This window comes from Dioscorea cayenensis, chromosome 5 (genome assembly GCF_009730915.1).
Source record: "Dioscorea cayenensis subsp. rotundata cultivar TDr96_F1 chromosome 5, TDr96_F1_v2_PseudoChromosome.rev07_lg8_w22 25.fasta, whole genome shotgun sequence".
Taxonomy (NCBI): Eukaryota; Viridiplantae; Streptophyta; class Magnoliopsida; order Dioscoreales; family Dioscoreaceae; genus Dioscorea; species Dioscorea cayenensis.
Window position 1 is genome coordinate 9,362,616 of NC_052475.1, and position 18,678 is coordinate 9,381,293.

At 36.1% G+C, this 18,678-nt stretch overlaps 1 protein-coding gene and 1 non-coding gene across 2 annotated transcripts; both read right to left on the reverse strand.

Moving 5' to 3' along the window:
* Window positions 1-1,070: 1,070 nt before the first annotated feature.
* On the reverse strand, window positions 1,071-3,000 carry LOC120261896 (ribosomal RNA small subunit methyltransferase, mitochondrial-like). Its single transcript, XM_039269911.1, has 3 exons — window positions 2,495-3,000; window positions 1,500-1,942; window positions 1,071-1,465 (listed from the first exon to the last, which is right to left on the reverse strand). The coding sequence occupies exons 1-3, from the start codon at window positions 2,966-2,968 to the stop codon at window positions 1,231-1,233; spliced, it is 1,152 nt and encodes a 383-aa protein (XP_039125845.1). The 5' UTR covers window positions 2,969-3,000; the 3' UTR covers window positions 1,071-1,230.
* A 14,964-nt stretch (window positions 3,001-17,964) lies between these two features.
* LOC120262662 lies at window positions 17,965-18,070 on the reverse strand. The gene has a single exon (XR_005536922.1). It is a non-coding gene; the product is annotated as a small nucleolar RNA R71 (small nucleolar RNA).
* Between the last annotated feature and the right edge of the window lie 608 nt (window positions 18,071-18,678).

Sequence of the window (18,678 nt, forward strand, 5' to 3'; positions counted from 1 at the left end):
TGAGCGAAGAGTGATGCGTATAAAATTATCATGTCAGTAAATTTACTCTGAGTTAAAAGCAATCAAGTTTTATCTTGTATACTGTTGATCAGAAATAGTGTTTTTCTTGTGAGATAAAAAAATAAAATAAAATTCAATTCAATTAATGAACAAATTTAGAGGTGGTTATCACCGCCTCTAAAAGTATGAATTAGAAAATAAAAAAATTTATAGGCGGTTATAACCGTGTATAACTGTCTCTAAAACTAGTGAAGAGGGATAAGAAATTATTAGTTATGGAGGTGGTTATAACCACCTCTATAGCTATTTGAGAGGAATAAGAAATTATTAGCTATAGAGGCGGTTAGGCGGTTATAACCGCCTCTAAAACTATTTGCAAGAAATAAGAAATTATAAGTTATAGAGGCGGCTAAAAAATTCACTGCTAAAGCTATAGAGGCGGTTTTAACCGCCTCTATAGGTCATGAAAACCGCATTTAAAGCTCTTTTTTAGTGTAGTAACAATATCCGTCACTTGACTTTCATACTAATGTTAATAAACAGCGGTACATAAATAGTATTAGGTACACATACCATATATTAAAATTGAAATAGGGGTGAAAAATCATAAGAATCCATGCACGAAATTTACGTGGAAAAACTCTCTTGATTGAGTGGGAAAAACAACGATAATAGAAGTTTTTTTTACTACAAGAAAAAGTTTCAAGCTTGTATATTAAATAAACTGTTGGGAGATATTGTTTTCTCTATGATATTTTTCTCTCACACCTCGCGGCCACTCGTGCACACACGCATTTATATAGCAAAGAAAGAGCAATTATACAATTGGCCAAATCAGACTCACATCCAGTTATACATTAACAGGTCTTTAATGTTTATCAATTAACTAATAGGCATATTCTTTCATTGTCAAACCGCCACATATCTTCCTATATATGCACCTTCACTTTTTTCATTCATTTTAAGGTTTTCTACTTTAATCAAAAAGTTGATTTTCTTTTCCAACACTTCAAAACCCAAATCAAACTTATCTCAACTCAATCAGTAAATTCACAAAAATTTTAGTTACTTGTCACAGAAAAGGTTACAAGAAGCAGGAGTAAATTTTAAGAGTCATAGCTCCCAATCATCATAGCTTAAAAGATAACATCATAGCTAGATTCAGAAATATATGCGCTCCAAATTCTACAAACCAAATACCTAACTAAAGATGATTTAGATTCAAACCAACTAGTGAAACACAATACCTTCTTTGTTGAAGAGCTGCAACAAATGCAAGAGCTCTTCATTAGATAACTTGGAAGGCCTCTTTTCCTCCAAACCCCCTGACTTCAATATCCCAATCACCCTCTCTTTAAACAAACCAACTTCCAAACCATCACCTCCCACTTCTGCTTCCCCATTTTCACAATCATCATCATCATCATCTTCTTCTTCTTCTTCTTTTTCTTTCTTCTTCTTCAACCTCTCTAAGTTTTCGAGAATTCGGTTTCACCAACCTCTCCAACAACTCAGCAATCTTCTTCTTTTGCTTAAAAATGGCACCCAGAGTCTTATTCCTTTTACTAAAACAAGTCCTTATGAAAGCCTGCCATTCATCCAAGTCCACAACTGGAACTTCATCTCTAGGCCTAATCTTAACAAGAGTAGAATCCACTTTGGGGGATGGAACAAAGTCTTTCTTGCTCACATCCATGAGGAACTCCACATTAGCCACCAACCCAACATTCACAGCCAATCTGTTGTAGTCTGAGTCGCCAGGCATTGCAAGAAGACGGCGAGCAAACTCCTTCTGCAGCAGTAGCGTTGCGGTGCGAAAACATGGCGGCCGAGTCTCAAACAACAGCTTGGCAATGAGAGGAGAAGAGATACCATATGGAATGTTTGCTACGCAGAGGTCGAAAGGTGGCAGCTTTGTCATCAATGCGTTCTCCTTGATCACCTGAAGAAAAAGCATATACTTCCCTGAAATTATATGTAAATTTAAAAATAAATCAGGGGGTGATATGAAAAATTAGTTTTTCAATTGTGAAGTTAAAACAAACGGGGAATAGGCACATTATTTATTTTAGTATTTAAAGTATAAACCCCAAAAATTATTACTTAAATAAATATATGAATACTGGTGTGTCCTTTCACTACAAGAAATCAAGTGGTTATGTGAGAACATCGCCTTTTTATTGAGTAATTAGCATGGTATTATAAAAAATTTAATATATATATATATACCAAAAAAAAACAATTTTCCATTGAGGAAGTAGAAAAAACGGGTGATGGACATACGTAACTAGAGAAGTGATCATCTTGTAATAATAATAATAATAATAATAATAATGAACAAAAAGTTAAGAAAAGAAAGAGCTTTTCATTGAGGAATTCGTACAACCAGGTTGTAGGCATAAATATCAGAAAAAAGAATAAGGGGTATATATATATATATATAAAGAGATCGGATTTTCGTTGAGAAATTAAAACAAACAGGTGATGGACATACCGTGAGACGGTCGGCAAGGCCGAGTTGAGAGACACGGCCGAGAAGAGAGTCAACCATCCTGTGATCAATCTCGACGGCGATGACTTTGCTGGCGTATTGGAGGAGTCTGACGGTGAGGTTTCCGGTGCCGGGGCCGATCTCGAGAACGGTGTCATCGGGGTAGATGTTGGCTCGGCGGACGATGGAATCAAGGATGCGGGGGTTGGTGAGGAGGTGCTGGCCACGGCTCTTGTGGAGCTGGAAGCGGCTGCCGAAGGCTTCATTCCACGGCTTCTGATTCTTCGGATCGCCGTTGCCGTTGTCGTTGTCGTTGTAGTTGTGGTGGCGGTGGGGTTGATGCCTTGTTGGGATACGGGAGAAGGCCTTGGAGAGTAGACCGTGGGATTGGAACCGGATGTGTGGGAAGAAGGCAACGAGGGATCGAAGAATGTGATGATGAAACACTCGATTCATGATGGGTATGAATTGAAACATGTTACACTCGCGTGCTTGGTGAGGTCTTCAGACTCGGCCAATTTTTTATTTTTCCTGACAGGAGAAGACTATGCATGAAATTATTATTATTATTATTATTATTAGAGAAAATTATTGTTTGCCCTCATGATATTCAAAAATTTCTAAAAACTCCCTCCAACTTTGCACATCCCGGACTAGAGGGGGGCACGGGCCGACTTTTGGCCCGGCTCGGAACCGGCCCGTCCAAACCCGCCGGATTCAGTTGAACCGGCGGGCCGGGCAGGTAACGCTTAAGCGGCCTGCACTGTAGCGGGCTCGGTTACGGGTAAAGAATTTCAACCACGTGACCCGGCAGGTTAACTCGCCGGGTCCAACGGGTCAGTCAACCCGTCGGGTTGACCCGGTCAACTCGGCGGATTGATCATTTTTTAAAATTTCAAACTTTTTATTAAAAAATTGTTGGTTATTGTGTTGTTCACAAGGTAGTCAGACACGGACTCGGGTATTGACCTAGTTGGGCTCAGGTTTCGGGAGTCGATGGGTTCAACCGGGTCAAAACAGGGTTGAACCGGAGTCAATATTAAAATATTAAAAAATATATTTAATAATAATATATTTTTAATAATTAAAAACATAACTAATTAAATGTAATCTTTAAATTTTTAATTTTATATATTTTATTTGATTTTGTAAATATCTGAAATATAATTAAATTTAATATTTAAAATTTTAGTTTTAAAACTATACTAATTTCCTAACTATTTAAAATATTAAAAAATAAATAAATAAACTCTCATGCTTCTCTTATTTAAAATATTAAAAATAAATAAATAAACCCTCATGCTTCTCTTGGAACTCGAGAAAGGCATACACGTGATCCCCTCTCTCTCCACTTCGTCTCTTTCACCTTGCTTTCGCTTCCTTCTACCTGAATCCATGGCCTTTTTTTATCAGTTGATTTCCGGTTAAATCGGCTGAGTTACCCTGTTTATGCCGGGTCTTTTATGTCCGAGCCAAAGAGGTATGACCGAACTGGCCTTGTGGCCAGTTCCCGATTTTTTCTGTTGAACCGGGCGGGCGGGTCCGGGTGCCTTTAAAGGGAAAAGTATATATATAGGTAGAATGTTGACTTTATTTCCACATTTTCCATTTGTTTAAGCGGTTTAATTACTAGATTGGTCCCTCTATTATAGTGAAAGTGCCCTTTCAGGCCACCTATTATTTTTTGTTCTTATGGAATCCCTCTATTTTACCATTTAGTGAAATACAAGTCATTCCCTCTCATATCATTTGTCCTTAGAAGGTCCCTAAGAGGGACTTACATTTCACTAAATGGTAAAATAAAAGGATCTCAGAAGGACAAAAAATAATATCAAGACTAAAAGGGCACTTTCACTATAATAGAGGGACCAATATGGTAATTAAACCTGTTTAAGCTCATATAAATATCAATTTCAATGTTTTAAATACTAGTACTTGATGAAACTCACACTATATTTATTTTGATTAATTATAAAATATATTTTGGTGTTCTATGTTGAAAAACCTTTCGTCTAATAATTTTTTATTTAATAACAACATAATGAGTACAACGATAACAAATTTTAGAATTCAAAACTAAATTTAAGAATAAATGTCAATCTCAATTATAATGGATAGATAAATAGATGACAACTTTGATCTAAATAAAAAGAGAAAAAAAATTATAAATTAACCCCATTTAATTTTTGCAGCAAGTTAACCACGAGACCCTTTAGTCTTTTTTGAAAAATAATAAAACTATAAATCTCTAACAATTTTTATTTTTCAATTTTTCTTATAATCTATGTGTATGCTCCTCTTGATCCAATTATTTTGTATTCAATATCGTTTTATTTACTTTAATTGTTATTAACATAGAGAAAATATTCATCATTCAATATTAAAATCTATTGTTTTTAAATTTATTAACCATCTCCATTATTTAAACAAAATATAATTTATATCAAATTATTTATGAAAAATATAATTATATAAAACAACATAATTTCATTGATGTGATGTACTATAAAATGATCCTAGAAAAAATTAAAATTTAGTTCCATGTCAAATAATATTGGTTTTAAAAATATTGCCAACAACATTTAATAATGAACATTTAATAAAATAAATTAGCAACTTTAAAATTTTTTAATAATGCAATTTTTTTGAAATTATCTTAAATATATTTTTTAATAATTATTGAATTTATAAAAAAAGGGAAAAACATGGTTGGCAAGGATTGAACTTGAGACACAAGCATTGTTTTGAATTTTAAATCCACTATTTTAGCAAACCCACCTATAAATAATTTATAATAATAGTTTCTTTACAAAAATATATAATTAATACACAAATCTTAAATTATTGATATTTAGTCCCACATCGACTATTTTATGAAAAACAATCTAATAATTGCCTATAAAAGGAGTGATGGTCATCCTATTTGAGTTTTATTTATTTTAAATTATTTTTAAATTATATTTCATAATTTAATTTTTTAAAATAAAAAATTAAAACAAAACCCGGCGGGCTGACCCGGAACCAGCAGGTTTCGGCCCGGCCCGTCGATTTGGGGGAGTGGCCCGGGCCGGGTTCGGGTCAGGTTCCGGGTGGCCCGGAACCGTCGGGTTCGCCGGGCCAACCTGGCCCGCCTGTCCAGTACTGTTGGCCGGGCCAGTTCTGGATCGGTCTTTGGCCGACCCGGACTCGCCGGTTCAGGCCCGACAGGCTCGGTTAACCGAGCTCGTGCCCCCTCTATCCTGGACGGCTCTTCCGTTATAGTTTAAATTCCCTTTACCCCCTATTGATCACTTGAAATGGATCGAAGTTATGAAATTTCATTTTTGCCCTTGCAAATGGTGGGAAAAATACCGCCCAATCATATCATATATATCTAACCTTTATACATAAAATTGTGTATGTTTTTTTGGCCTTCCTACTTGCTTTTTGTCAAACAAAGTTTAGAAGGCTCATTACATCTTCTTCTTCTTCTTTTACTTCTTCTTCTTCACCTCATTTGGTTTATTCGTTTGAGTTCTGTCGGTTTTCCGATAAGGTAAAAATTTCTTCGTTGCTCTCAGTTTGATCATTCTGCGGGAAGGTAGTAACAACTTATAAAAATGCAGGGCTATTATGGAAAGTTTTTGTGCTATTGTTAGATACAAAGGGGACGGGACGAGTGCTAATATTCACGGCGCTGACTTCTTGGGAATCAGTGTTAACTGAGATATGTGAGCGATGGGGTCTCAATATTTCCCGTGTCAGGGTAAAGTTTATCACACTCAATGGACATAAAACGATTTGTCCAGTAGAAAACGAGGTTGCCTTCCAGCGCATGTGTCACGTGTACTCCATCTTCAAATGCGTTGTAGTCGATCTTGTTGTTGAGACAAATGATGTGCCATTGTCGTATTCTACTGAAAACGATTTTCTTCTCGTTGTAAAGTTCTTCTCTTTTATATTTATGTAGTCCTAGAAGTTAATTATTGTTTAATTATCCCATTTACCTTTTAAATATATTACGTTACCATTTACATGTTGCTTTGTCCGCTTAAATTATTTTGTTTCTGTTTAAATATTTGCTTTACCGTTTAAAACATGTTTAGTTACCATTTAAACATTTTATGTTTCCGTTTAAAACATTGACCTTTTCCGTTTAAACTGAAGTGTTGGCAGGAATTTGGATTCTGCGAGTACTCCCGTTCCACCTCATAGCGACCTTGACTGTGTGGCATGCCTTCCTTCCTCGTCAGTTCAATCTGAAGTGTTGTCGTTGGATATCGGACAACGTTTTCAAGGCGTTGAACATTTCAGAGATGCGCTTCAAAATTTTACAATCAAATGGAATTTTGACTTCAAATTCCTTTAGAATGGAAAAACACTGAGCGACTGTGGAATGTGTTGCCGATGGCTGTCAATGGCGCCTTCATGCATCAAAGGAATATAATAAAAATACATTCAGAATCAAGACAATGTACCCGTCACACACTTGCGGTGATGGAATTGGATCTGCGTTACATCCAAAAGCGTTCAAAAAATGGGTAAGCACATGAGTGATTCAGAAGCTCAAGGACCGGCTCTTGTACAAGGCTATCGACATTCAGAAGGACATGTTGTGGGAACATGGTCTCCACATTCCATACAAACATGCTTGGTTGGGAAAAGAGCATGCCCGGGTAATCCTCGACGGCAGCTACATCTCCAGCTACGATCTGTTGCTTTGGTACGTGGATAAGGTGGTTGAGGCAAACCCTGATAGCATTGCGATTGTGAAAAACGACGGTGAGCATTTTAAACGTGCATTCTTTTCTTTCAGTGCGTGTGTCGTGGGATTGAAAAGGGTTTGCAGGGCGCTGATGTTTCTTGATGGTAATCTACTGGGTGCCACGGGCAAAGATGAAAATAATAAATTTTTCCATGTCGCCTTCTGTATTGTCGATAGTGAGACTAATGCCAATTGGACACGGTTCATTTTCAAGTTAGGTGATGCTTTATACGATGAAGGAGATTATGAAGAGATAATTACATTCGTGTTAGACAGATCTAAGGGCCTTATCAACACCATTGCGAGAGTCTTCCTTTCTTCCCCACATGCATATTGCCTTTGACACTTGGAGGCCAATTTTATGAAAGCCAATGTCAGACTTGGGAAGGCATTAAGGAAAGAGTGCTGGCCTATATACTTTCGTATTGCGTGGGACATCTACGGCTAAAAAATTCGATGATACCAGTGAATGAAATTGCACGCCACATCACCCGGAGCATATCAGTGGTTGATTCATAAATCGGATATGTCACATTAGTCGAATTATCTATTTAGAGGTGAATGCTGGTGATGAAAATGGTCAACTCCATAAGGTATTCGAATGTTGATTTTATTTAATGCTTAAGATTTGTTCTTATCCATTAAAATTATTTCATTATTGTTCAAAAACCTTTATATGTATTTAATTATTTTGATCTTCGCTTAAGTTTTTCACTTACCGTTTAAAAATATTTGTTTCTTTTTAAATATCAGTATCTTTGCTTAACCTTGTTTACATCTTCGTTTTCTATGTTGTACAGTGTTCAAGTTGATGCGCATGTTATACAACCACCGTGAGCAAGCGAATAAATGGGAGACCTACTTATGCCCGGACATACATTCGAAGGTAAAGACACTTGTTGCAGAAAGCTGAAATCTTCATGTTGGTCATTGTGTCGATGATCATTATGAAGTGGTTGACCAGTGCAGCAACTCTGTAGATCTTGCCAATAGAATTTGCTCATGTCGCAAATGAGAAGTTTATGGTATCCTGTGCAAACACGCTTGCACTGCAATAATGCAGACAGACACCAACGTTCATCGATTTATTATCGGCTACTTCACAGTCAACAATTACAAACTAGCGTATAAGGAAGCTATTTTCCCTATAGCTGACAATAAGAAGCCTACAGACAAAAATCACGAACTGCATTTGCGACCGCCTGTGACGTGAAGGAAACCTGGGTGTCCTAGACGAAAGAGGATCAAGTCACAAGCATCCGGGGTCCACGAGTTACATTGCAGCCGCTGGCAAGCGTCAGGTCACATTCGTAGATCTTGCAATGAAACTGTTGCTGACTAGGCATTGTAAATAAACAATTATTTAAAAAAATAATTTATTTGAGTGTTAACTTTTGATATTTAAACAGAGATATTGTCGTTTAAACGTTTTACTTAAACATTTTGAGAATAAAAAATGGTATTGTAAATAAACAAAAAGTTATACAGAAACTGTAATAATTTACACAGTGACAACGATATTTAAACAATAACAGAGATATTTAAACAAAGACAATGATTTTTTAAACATGGAGACACTTTTATTTAAACGTTAACTTCGAAAAATAAACATAAAACTAAGAATTTAAACAGAAACAAAGATATTTACACAAAAACTATGATATGTAAATGATTTACAATGTTATTTACACGGTAACTCTATTGTACAATATTATGTATCAATCTTTTTTCTCCCAAGTCAACGAATCCCCCTTTTCAGTGATGCTGGCTGGGCTCCCTTTCTTAAGTATGCGGGTAACATACTTTAAGCGCAAGGGACATCCTCTTGCGGTAGCCGTAGCTTTTCACCGTCGAACAACTATTCGATAAACCGCATGACGTAGACGGCACAATCGACACTTTCTAGTTTCAGCCTTGGGGTGTTAGTGTCCTGAACAAGGGGGAAGGCTAGAGTCGCCGATTCACCGAGGTCCATATCAACACAATAGTCGAATAGTCTCCGATGCTTTTAGAATCCCCACTAAAAGAGCACTATTTATAAAACTCTAGTTATCAAGGCATTTACCATCTCTCCGATGCTTTTGTCGTACTCCTCACTTTCGGCGGAGGTATAGTGCATGTATTCCTACTTCACGTTATCAAGAACGACCAATGGAAGTGGCCATTCATGATGATTGGAAGGATGACTATGTCAACATCATACAAGTTACGCACGACATCTCCCATCACAGCGAGAGCCGATTCATTTGCGTCTAACTGCTTGGATATGAATAGTACCAGTGGTCGCGTGATGGAGGCACGCTTTGCATATGGATATGGTACTCTTGTCAGAGATTTCTTGATTATGCAAACGGACACATCCATCACATCGTCTATCACCATTTCCTTCCCGTCTAGCATCATGTATAAGCTTACTCGTGTGGTGCTGACACAGTCATTCTTCCATACGATTGTACTATAATTAATCCATAAACGATAAAGTTAAACGGAGACTAATAAAGTTAAATGGTAACTCTTATTTTTAAACAGTAAAGAAAATATTTAAATGGTAACTCATTAATTTAAATGTTAAAGCAAATATTTAAAGGGTAACTCAAAAATTTAAACGGTAAATACAAAATTTAAATGGTAACCAGTTAAATGATATTGGCACTTACGAATCCATCCAGCAATTGAGGAAGATCTTTAATAACTCCTCCTCGAACACGTCGAGGCAACCCTATCTGGGGTATTTCTTCTTCTTTGGTCGAAAGTCCGTCCGCACTTCCTTGAATTGTTGTTGGCGAGGATCATACTGTCAACCGTAGCTGCAGTACCTGTCGCTGTTTTTTCGCTGAAGTTTCCTTCACCCTCGTCAGTAGCATCTTTCGTTTCATTGCAAGGTGTTGTTGTTAACAGTTATGGGAGAGTTTCTCCTTTTGATGAGGGATGATTTTGACCGAAGCATCGATAGCCGGTTCGACTGAAGTAACGAATTCGTTGACAATGCTGTCAACGATCATCTCAACCGCGGGGATGACAACATCATCTACTACAACTGCACCGTCGTCCACCGGTTCCACCGAGATGGGGATCTCTTTGGCCATCATATCGACTACAACTGTAGCTTCTTCCTGAACAATTTCCTCAAACGTTGCTGTTGTAGCCAACTGATCAACCGCCGGTGGTGCTGCTACTGCTTTATCATTGGCCGGCGGAGGAAGAGACATTATTATTTTTTTTCTTTTTGCAAGTCTCTTCAAACGTTCCCCTTTCCGAATGGTCATCCCAATGACGTCATCGTCATCAAAATCCGACGCCATCGCACTCACGTTCTCGGCAATCACCGAGGCTACCTCGACTACATCCAGGCTTTTTTCGGTGGCGTCCATGACGGGTGCTTCATTTGTTTGTAGGGACGGCGTATTCAATTATGCCCATCCCACAAATGCCTCCACCCGAGCAACAAGCCGAGGGAACTTCGTCATTAGTACGTGGCACGCCTACAACAGCTGTGTGGTGATATCATCACTAAGGAGGGTTGTTAGTGTCGGGGGACTATTGCGATTGGGGAGGCTGCTTTTGTCGAAGGAGATGTCACTGTCGGGGGAGGGGGTGTTTTGATCGGGTGGGGTAAGACGGGGCTACTCCGGTGCCTAGGAACCCGTGCTGGTGAACGGTGTCGAGGGTGCCTCAAAGAAGATGGCCTCTCATATTGTCTTCGAGCTAGTGGTTCAGGAGCAATAGCATTCCCACGGTAGATGGCCCGAAAGAAGATTTCTTCATCTGCATTTACCGCGACCATCTTAGGAAACTAACATAGTTAAACAACATAATGTCAGTGAAAATTGCGTTTAAAACACTAATAACTAGTTTTTAAACAATAAAAAATATTTTTAAACATCTAACCCAAAAATTTAAACAGTTTACATAGGTTTTTACATGGTATCTAAAATATTTAAACAGAAAATAAAGAATTTAAACACTAAGTTTGAATGTTATACACTAAATTGAATTTTTAAACAAAAATGTTTAATATTTAAACAGAGACTCATGATTTATTACCTCTTTTTCTTCGAGCGATGACAATATGGCTTCTATGGTCGCTTGCTTCATGTAATTGTTTTCACCGTAGCACATCATCCTTAGGGTCTTGCCAAATCGCACCTTCTTTTCGGTGCCGGTCAGCTCGTAAAACCATATATTCAGTGCGACCGAGCAACCTTTGATGTACCCCGTGTTTGTCATCTTCCCGGTGCATCTCGCTTATACTCTAGCGGTCGCTTATGGGATATCCTCCATCAGCCATTTGTGTGTCTCTTGCGCCTATGCATATCATCCCATACCAGGTAGGTCATCGACATAGTCCACAATCCAATTTGGAACCGAACAGGACATGTTTGGGAAGGGGATTATACCCATGAGGTACACCATCAGAAGTTTGACAAAATTTTCTTCTTTTCTCCTTTGCTTAACAAGCTGCTCAAGTGTTCTCTTGATGGAGTCTCTGTGTCTCTCATAGGTTTTATAAAAAAAATATCTATCTTAAAACAGGGAGAGTGTTTTCTTCTTCTTCTGAAATACAACTGCATCTCCATCGCAATGCAGCCCAGGAATGAGAGCCACATCTTCGGGCCTAAAACTTACCAAGCTTGCCCCGATCCTGAATTTGTTAGTGCAGCCATCATATCTCTGCAATAAAAAAATCAAAGAGGGCCCTCTCTTGGAACATAGCTTCAATCTTGGTGAATGCTGCAAACGGTGTCCTTCAGATTATCTCCCAGTGTCGTCCATTCATGTGAACTTTCAACTCAACAGATCTCCACTATCGGTGTCAAGTAGTATCTCCTATTAACTAGGTTGACCGTCATAATCACAAACCTGCGACAATAACCATATATTAAACAGTATTCAGACAAATTTAAGCGTAAAGTAAACTTTTTTAAACAGCAAACTAAATTCTTAAATGGAGACATAAATATTTAAACAGAAAACTCACATTTTAGACAGAAACAACAATTGTTAAACAAATACATCAAAATGTTTAAATACAATCCCGTTACTTAAACGGAAAACTCATTTTAAAAATGCAACCATATCAACGTAAAGGGAAAACCTACATTGTAAACATTACACAGAATAACAATCGAAAAATCTCTTTCGATCGTGTACACAGACGAAAATGAAAACCAAAACAAAACCCTAGCTGATGAATCTCCTACAAACTTCAATACCATCCAATAAAAATAGAACCACAAAACAACACCGAAAAATCTCTTTTTCTAACAGAATTATTTTAAAAAACACCCATAAACACAACTTCTTCAACGGCGTCCACCTCGGCTCAATACCTTAGACTGTGAGCTGATGAAATGCCGAATACTTGAGCTGGAATTCTTCTCCGAATAATGGCAGAACGCGAAGTCTTCTTTGAGACAAGGATGCCTAGGCAGAGACAATATTGGAAATGGAAAAGCTGAAGAGGCCAAGAGAGAAAAAAAGTATAACTAGCGCCATTAATGGTTGTCTCTAGGGATTACCCAAAACAATAACCCCCCACTCCCACTTAAACTCGACACATGATTGCACTGCCACAACTTCTTACGCGAGGGGCAATTTTATCCATAAAATTCAAAAGTAACTCTGTTATCGCCGGTTACAACTTTTGGGGGTTTGAAAATCATTGACTTTAAAAGGAGGGTGTTTTTAGGGATTGCCAAATTAAGGGGGTGTTTTTGGCAATATTGTAAAGTAGGGGGTAGTTTTTGGCAATTTTCAATTATTATTATTATTATTATTATTATTATTATTATTATTATTATTATTATTAGGGAAAAAGAGGCTTTTTATTAAAATAATTTTTTTAATTATAACTGAAATACGCATTTCCGTAACTATTTATGGAAATGCCTATTTTTATTTTTTTAACAGTTTTTTTAATATATAACTTTTATTTTTTAAAAAAACCAAGCCCGATTAGTTATTTAATATTAAAATTTTATTTTTTTAAAGTTGCGGGTCAGGTAGTTTTATAAATAAAAAAACGGTTTTACATTCAAATCCTTATAATTTCTATTAATTTTTCTTATAACTTATTTTTTCCCCACTTCTCCTATGATATTTCTACTTTCACTAATTGTAACCAAATGTTAATAATCTAAATAAATAATTTTAATATTTTTTCATAATAACAAAATATTAAATATTAAAAAAATTTAACATGTAAAAATTACTCCCATAACTGAACCAAACTCACTTGATATTTTGAATGAACAACAACAAGTACTTATATTATAAAATAATTCATCAAGTACAATATTTAGGTTACATTATGGCATATGACTTGGACCAGCGGCATTTGAACAATTTTGATGATTCTGACCTTCATTGCGACATAAACCATAACGCTTTGGCTGATCGCCTTCCCTTATGTCCATCTCATTACGAATTCTGGTGGATTTTAGACGTCCTGAAAGTGGTCTTCGCATTGTATGATCAGGACATAGGAATGGACCATTATAGGGGTTCCAGTATCTCTCATTTGACATTGACTGAAACTCTTTATGGTATACATTAAAAATTGTCTCAAGCCTATAGACATTATCTATATATGCCTACTAATGTAGATGAATGTATGCACACGCTGCAAGAACATGGTGACAAGGGAAACGAAGTGTTTGAAATTCACTGCAATCATACCCTACTTGGAAGGTTTATATAGGCCTTCACCTAACAAATTGATGGCTAAGATCAATTTCATCCAATGGCTCTCATGAATAGGGTAGGTGCCACATGCCACCAATAATTAATCCCAACAACACTCAATAAATAAGTTATAAGAAAAATTAATGGAAATTATAAGGGCTTGAATGTAAAACACTTTTCTAATTTAAAAAACTAACGGACTTGCAATTTTAAAAAAAAAAATAAAATTTTAATATTAAAAAACTAATGAGGCCTTTGGTGTTTTAAAAAAAAATAAAATTTAACTATTAAAAAATTAGTGGGACTTTTAACTTTTAAAAAAAATTATAAAAAAAATAAAAAATAGGCATTTATGTAAGTACTTACCGAAATGTGTATTTCGATAAATAATTAAAAAAATATCTTAACATTTATCTCTCAAGTTGAGAATGTGAGATTTCTGAAATTTTCTAATCCATATTATTATAATAATCAATAAAAAAATCGAGAAATTATAGTGGTTATAAAATTATTTTTTCGACAATTGTCCTCAAAGAAATAAATGTCAGATATTTATGGTTGTTATTAAGGTTTTCAAAATCTGAGAAGGCTTTAACTTAAAAAAAAAAAAAAGTCTGGGGTCAAGGATTGAGAGATTCAATCCTGTTGAACAGGTATGAATAATTTTACTAAAAATAATTTATATTTTAATTATATAAAATTTAAAAAATATTGAAGAATAAAAAAACATGACTTTTAAAGTTTTAAGTAACTATGTTGATTGAGGGTCAGGCTTCAGTCGAGTTGTATCCCCGTACATTGCTTTCCAATGCATGCTTGACATGTCTCATGTAGGTTTTCAATAGTCATGATTAAACTTCGCTAAATCCCCTTTCACACTATTATTTCACTTTTTGGTTTATTTTAACTTCGTTAGAAAAATGAGAGCCAAATTCCTGTGCCAAAATCTAATCCACTGTTTTCTAAAACAAACTTTTTCTTCTCACTCTTTTATATTTTTGTGTTGTTTTAACCTTTTTCTTTTATTTTCAACTCTATTTCTTTTATGTTTTAGAAACCCCACCTCAAATTTCCACGCCAAAATCCAACACCAACATATTAGCCTTTTATTTTTTAGAAACAAATTTTATCTTTTTTGTCTTTGCAAAAACACATTTTGGTGCTATTAACAAACTTTGTCCTTGTTTGGATTAACTTTTGTGCAGAAGCAGAAACACTATTTTTTTTCAAAAGCTGGTCATGTGATGCTTCTAAAAAAAAAACAGTTTCAGAAGCAGTTTTGGGTTACACAATTACTTAATTGGCCTTACGAAATAAAGAAATGACCTAGGTTTTTAAGATTTCTCTCTAAAATTTTTGTATCCTCATTTAGTCTTCTCTGTCTTCAAGATCTAAAGGTCTCCTCTCCTATCAGCTCCTTCACGTGCTCTAGTGCGATAAATGCACAATAATTGGATTATTATTATAATTCAATGAATACCCATTTTAATAATTTGCTAGTGAAAAAGTCTTTCTACAAATCCACATCTAAACAACTTTACAAATATAAAAGGATTTTTACATTAACATATCCAAACACAAAATACAGGAAAAACACTTAACTTACTTTTGAGGAGTACTTTTTTTAGAATTTTTTTTACCATACATAAAAAATTAGTTCTTTTTAAAAACCAATCCAAACAAGACCTTTGTCTTTTGCAATATTTAGTTATATTCTTTTTTATTTTTTTTAAACTAGATTACTCTATTTGTTATCCATTTTCTTGTTTATCCTATTTTTACTGCAATTTAATTATATACTTCCTTAACTATGTGATTTTCACTCTTTATTTATTCATTGATTTTTTATCCAACAGATATTGTTTATTGATATCGCGTGTAATGAATTGTTTAGTTCTGAAACTTTTTGTGATCTATTGCAAATTGATCATTTACCACAAATACTTTCAAACCAATCCAAATTGGGATGGAATTTGATTCTGAAAGTGAGGCCTATCAATATTATAATGATTATGTCAAAGAAATTAGATTTAGTATTCCAAAGGAGTACGCTAATAAAAATAGAAAATATGGTTATGTAACTTCAAGAAAGTACATGTTTTAAAGACGGTCATCGTGTGGTGAAAAAATAAGATACTTTGGTGAAAACTCATCACAAAGAGACTAGAACAGATTTCCTAGCTCATATTGTCATTAGACACAAAGAATATGGTAAATATCAAGTTACTGATTTTGAAAAGAAACATAATCCTCCCTTGGTCCTAAACCATGCACTCATATGTTACCCTCTCAAAGGAAAATAACGGAAACTCATTCACATGTGTTGGATTTAGCGGATGATTCTGGTTTACCTCCAAAACTTGCATTTGAAATTATTTCTCAAGAATAAGGTGGTCAAGACAATTTGGGATTCACTAAAAGGAAAAGATCTTTGGTGCAAGGAGAAGCGGGCAACTTATTGGATTATTTTGAGAGAAAAAAAAGTTGAAGACCCTTCATTTTTCTATTCAATGCAGTTATATGTTGATGATTTAATTATAAATATATTTTGGGATGATGTAAAGATGATTACAGATTTCAACCTTTTGGGAGATGGAGTATCGTTTGATACAACCTATCAAACAAATAAAAATTATAGACCTTTGGCTATTTTTATTGGGATGAATAATCATATAGAAGAATGGTGATTTTTGGTGCTGCTTAAATGTATGATGAAATATATAATAGCTTCATTTGAATGGTTGTTTACGACATTTCTTAGAGCCATGTCTGAGAAAAAGTCAGACAATTTTGACAGATCAAGATGTCATAATGAGAAAAGCAATTTCTCTAGTCATGCCAGAATCCTACCATCGGCTTTGTGTTTTTCATTTGGGGAATAATGCACTTAAGCACCTGAACCGTTATATAAAAACTTAGATTCTTTTGGCAAAGATTTCAAAAGCACATATATGAATAAGAAAATGAAGAGTTTCTAAAGGCTTGGAAGGTTATGGCTGAGACATATGTGGTAAAAGAAAATAAATAATTAAGAGGTAGCCATTTCTTTCAACTCTCATTCCTCATCTTTAGTAGACCACTTTGCACATCCTTGGGAAGTTGTCCATCACAGGATCTTCTCGGTTTTCTTCTCTCATAGCCTAGCTCACTATTTCCCATTAGTGAGTTTCTTTGAATTTATTATTGCTTTCTCTTGGGTTTTTCGTTCCATTCTATCAGTAGAAATGTTGCATATGACACATAGATTAGTTTGGAACTTAGATCTATAGTTTTTACCATGAGAATGTGTAGATTGAACTTAGGGTTTTAGAGAACATGGCCACCTGGGATGTTACATGGGCATGTTCTTGCCATTGTAATCCCCAATCTTAGAAAGGAAGACAACATTTACACGGCCTCGACTAGAGATACACGGGCATGTTCTTGCTCATGTAGTTCTTAAGTTAGAGACCCTTTCATTGCACAAAGAAGGTATATGGCGCCAGATTAAGATACAGAGCAATGCACATGCCTGTGCAAATCTCTATTTGGGCACTTTGCTAGTGAAAATATGAGATACACGGGCCTTAGTAGAGATACACAGCCATGTACCAAGCCATATCATTTATTGTTTCTTACTTTTCTTGTGAATTCTGACTTGATTCTTTTGTACAGGAAATAGTGAACATAAATAAGATTGCCCACAGGTCTAAGAGTCTGAGAGGAGAGTCATCCGACATCGTGCCACCACTACAACAACCGTTGTTGCCGCAGCTATTTAGCATGCTGGCTCACCAGGAGCGGTACACTAAGTTTTCCCTTCTAAAGTTCGGGGGAACCTGAATGATAGATTGGGCTATATTAGAGTCTGTGGGACACTCTCATGATGTTCATGAGCTGCTGTGGGACAGCTGGTGGGAGAGCCTCTTTAAAATTGATGAGCAATTCTCATTGAAATCTAGCACTAAATAATGGTTGCAAACATTTCCTATGGATTCTGTGATGAATTGGGCCCAACTTGTAAAGCTATTCTTGACTCGATATTTCCTACCGGGGTACCCCACCAAGCCTCAACATGACATAGCCTCTTTTACTCAACAAGAGGACGAAACCCTTTATGAGGCATGGGAGCGTTATAAGGACCTTTTGAGGCATTACCCACAACATGGTCTACTGGGTTGGATGGAGGTGAAAACATTTTACCAAGGTCTGACCCCAAGTGTCCGTCAAACTATTAATGCAATAGCAGGAGGGGTCATTGGAAACAAGGCACCGGAGGAAGCTAGGCAACCCTTTGATGGCATGGGAATAAATAGTTACCAATGGACTTTTAGAGGAAAGATAGTGAATACAGCTGGGATATTTGAGGTAGATGGGGTGACGGCTTTGGCAGCTCAAGTGGAGTCCTTGAGTAAGAAGATTAATGGTATGATGTCACCAAGAGTGGCTTCCTTGATGTTTTGTGAGACTTGTATCAGGGGATATCCCACCAATGATTGTCCTATTGTTGGTGCATCCACGGGGCAACTTTGAGCAAGTCAATTTTGTGAGTGGTGAAAACCAGCCATAAGGGAACCCTTATCGGAATACCTATAACCTCGGGTGAAGGAATAACCCAAACCTTACTTTGAGTGGTCAAGGGCAACAAAAGCTGAATCAACCTTTAGGATTTCAAGAGAAGAGGCCAAGTTTGGAAGAATTGGTGATGAAATTCATGCAATCTTCTAAATAGAAATTCCAAACTGATGAGTGCATTTTATATCATATTTGACATTTCTCC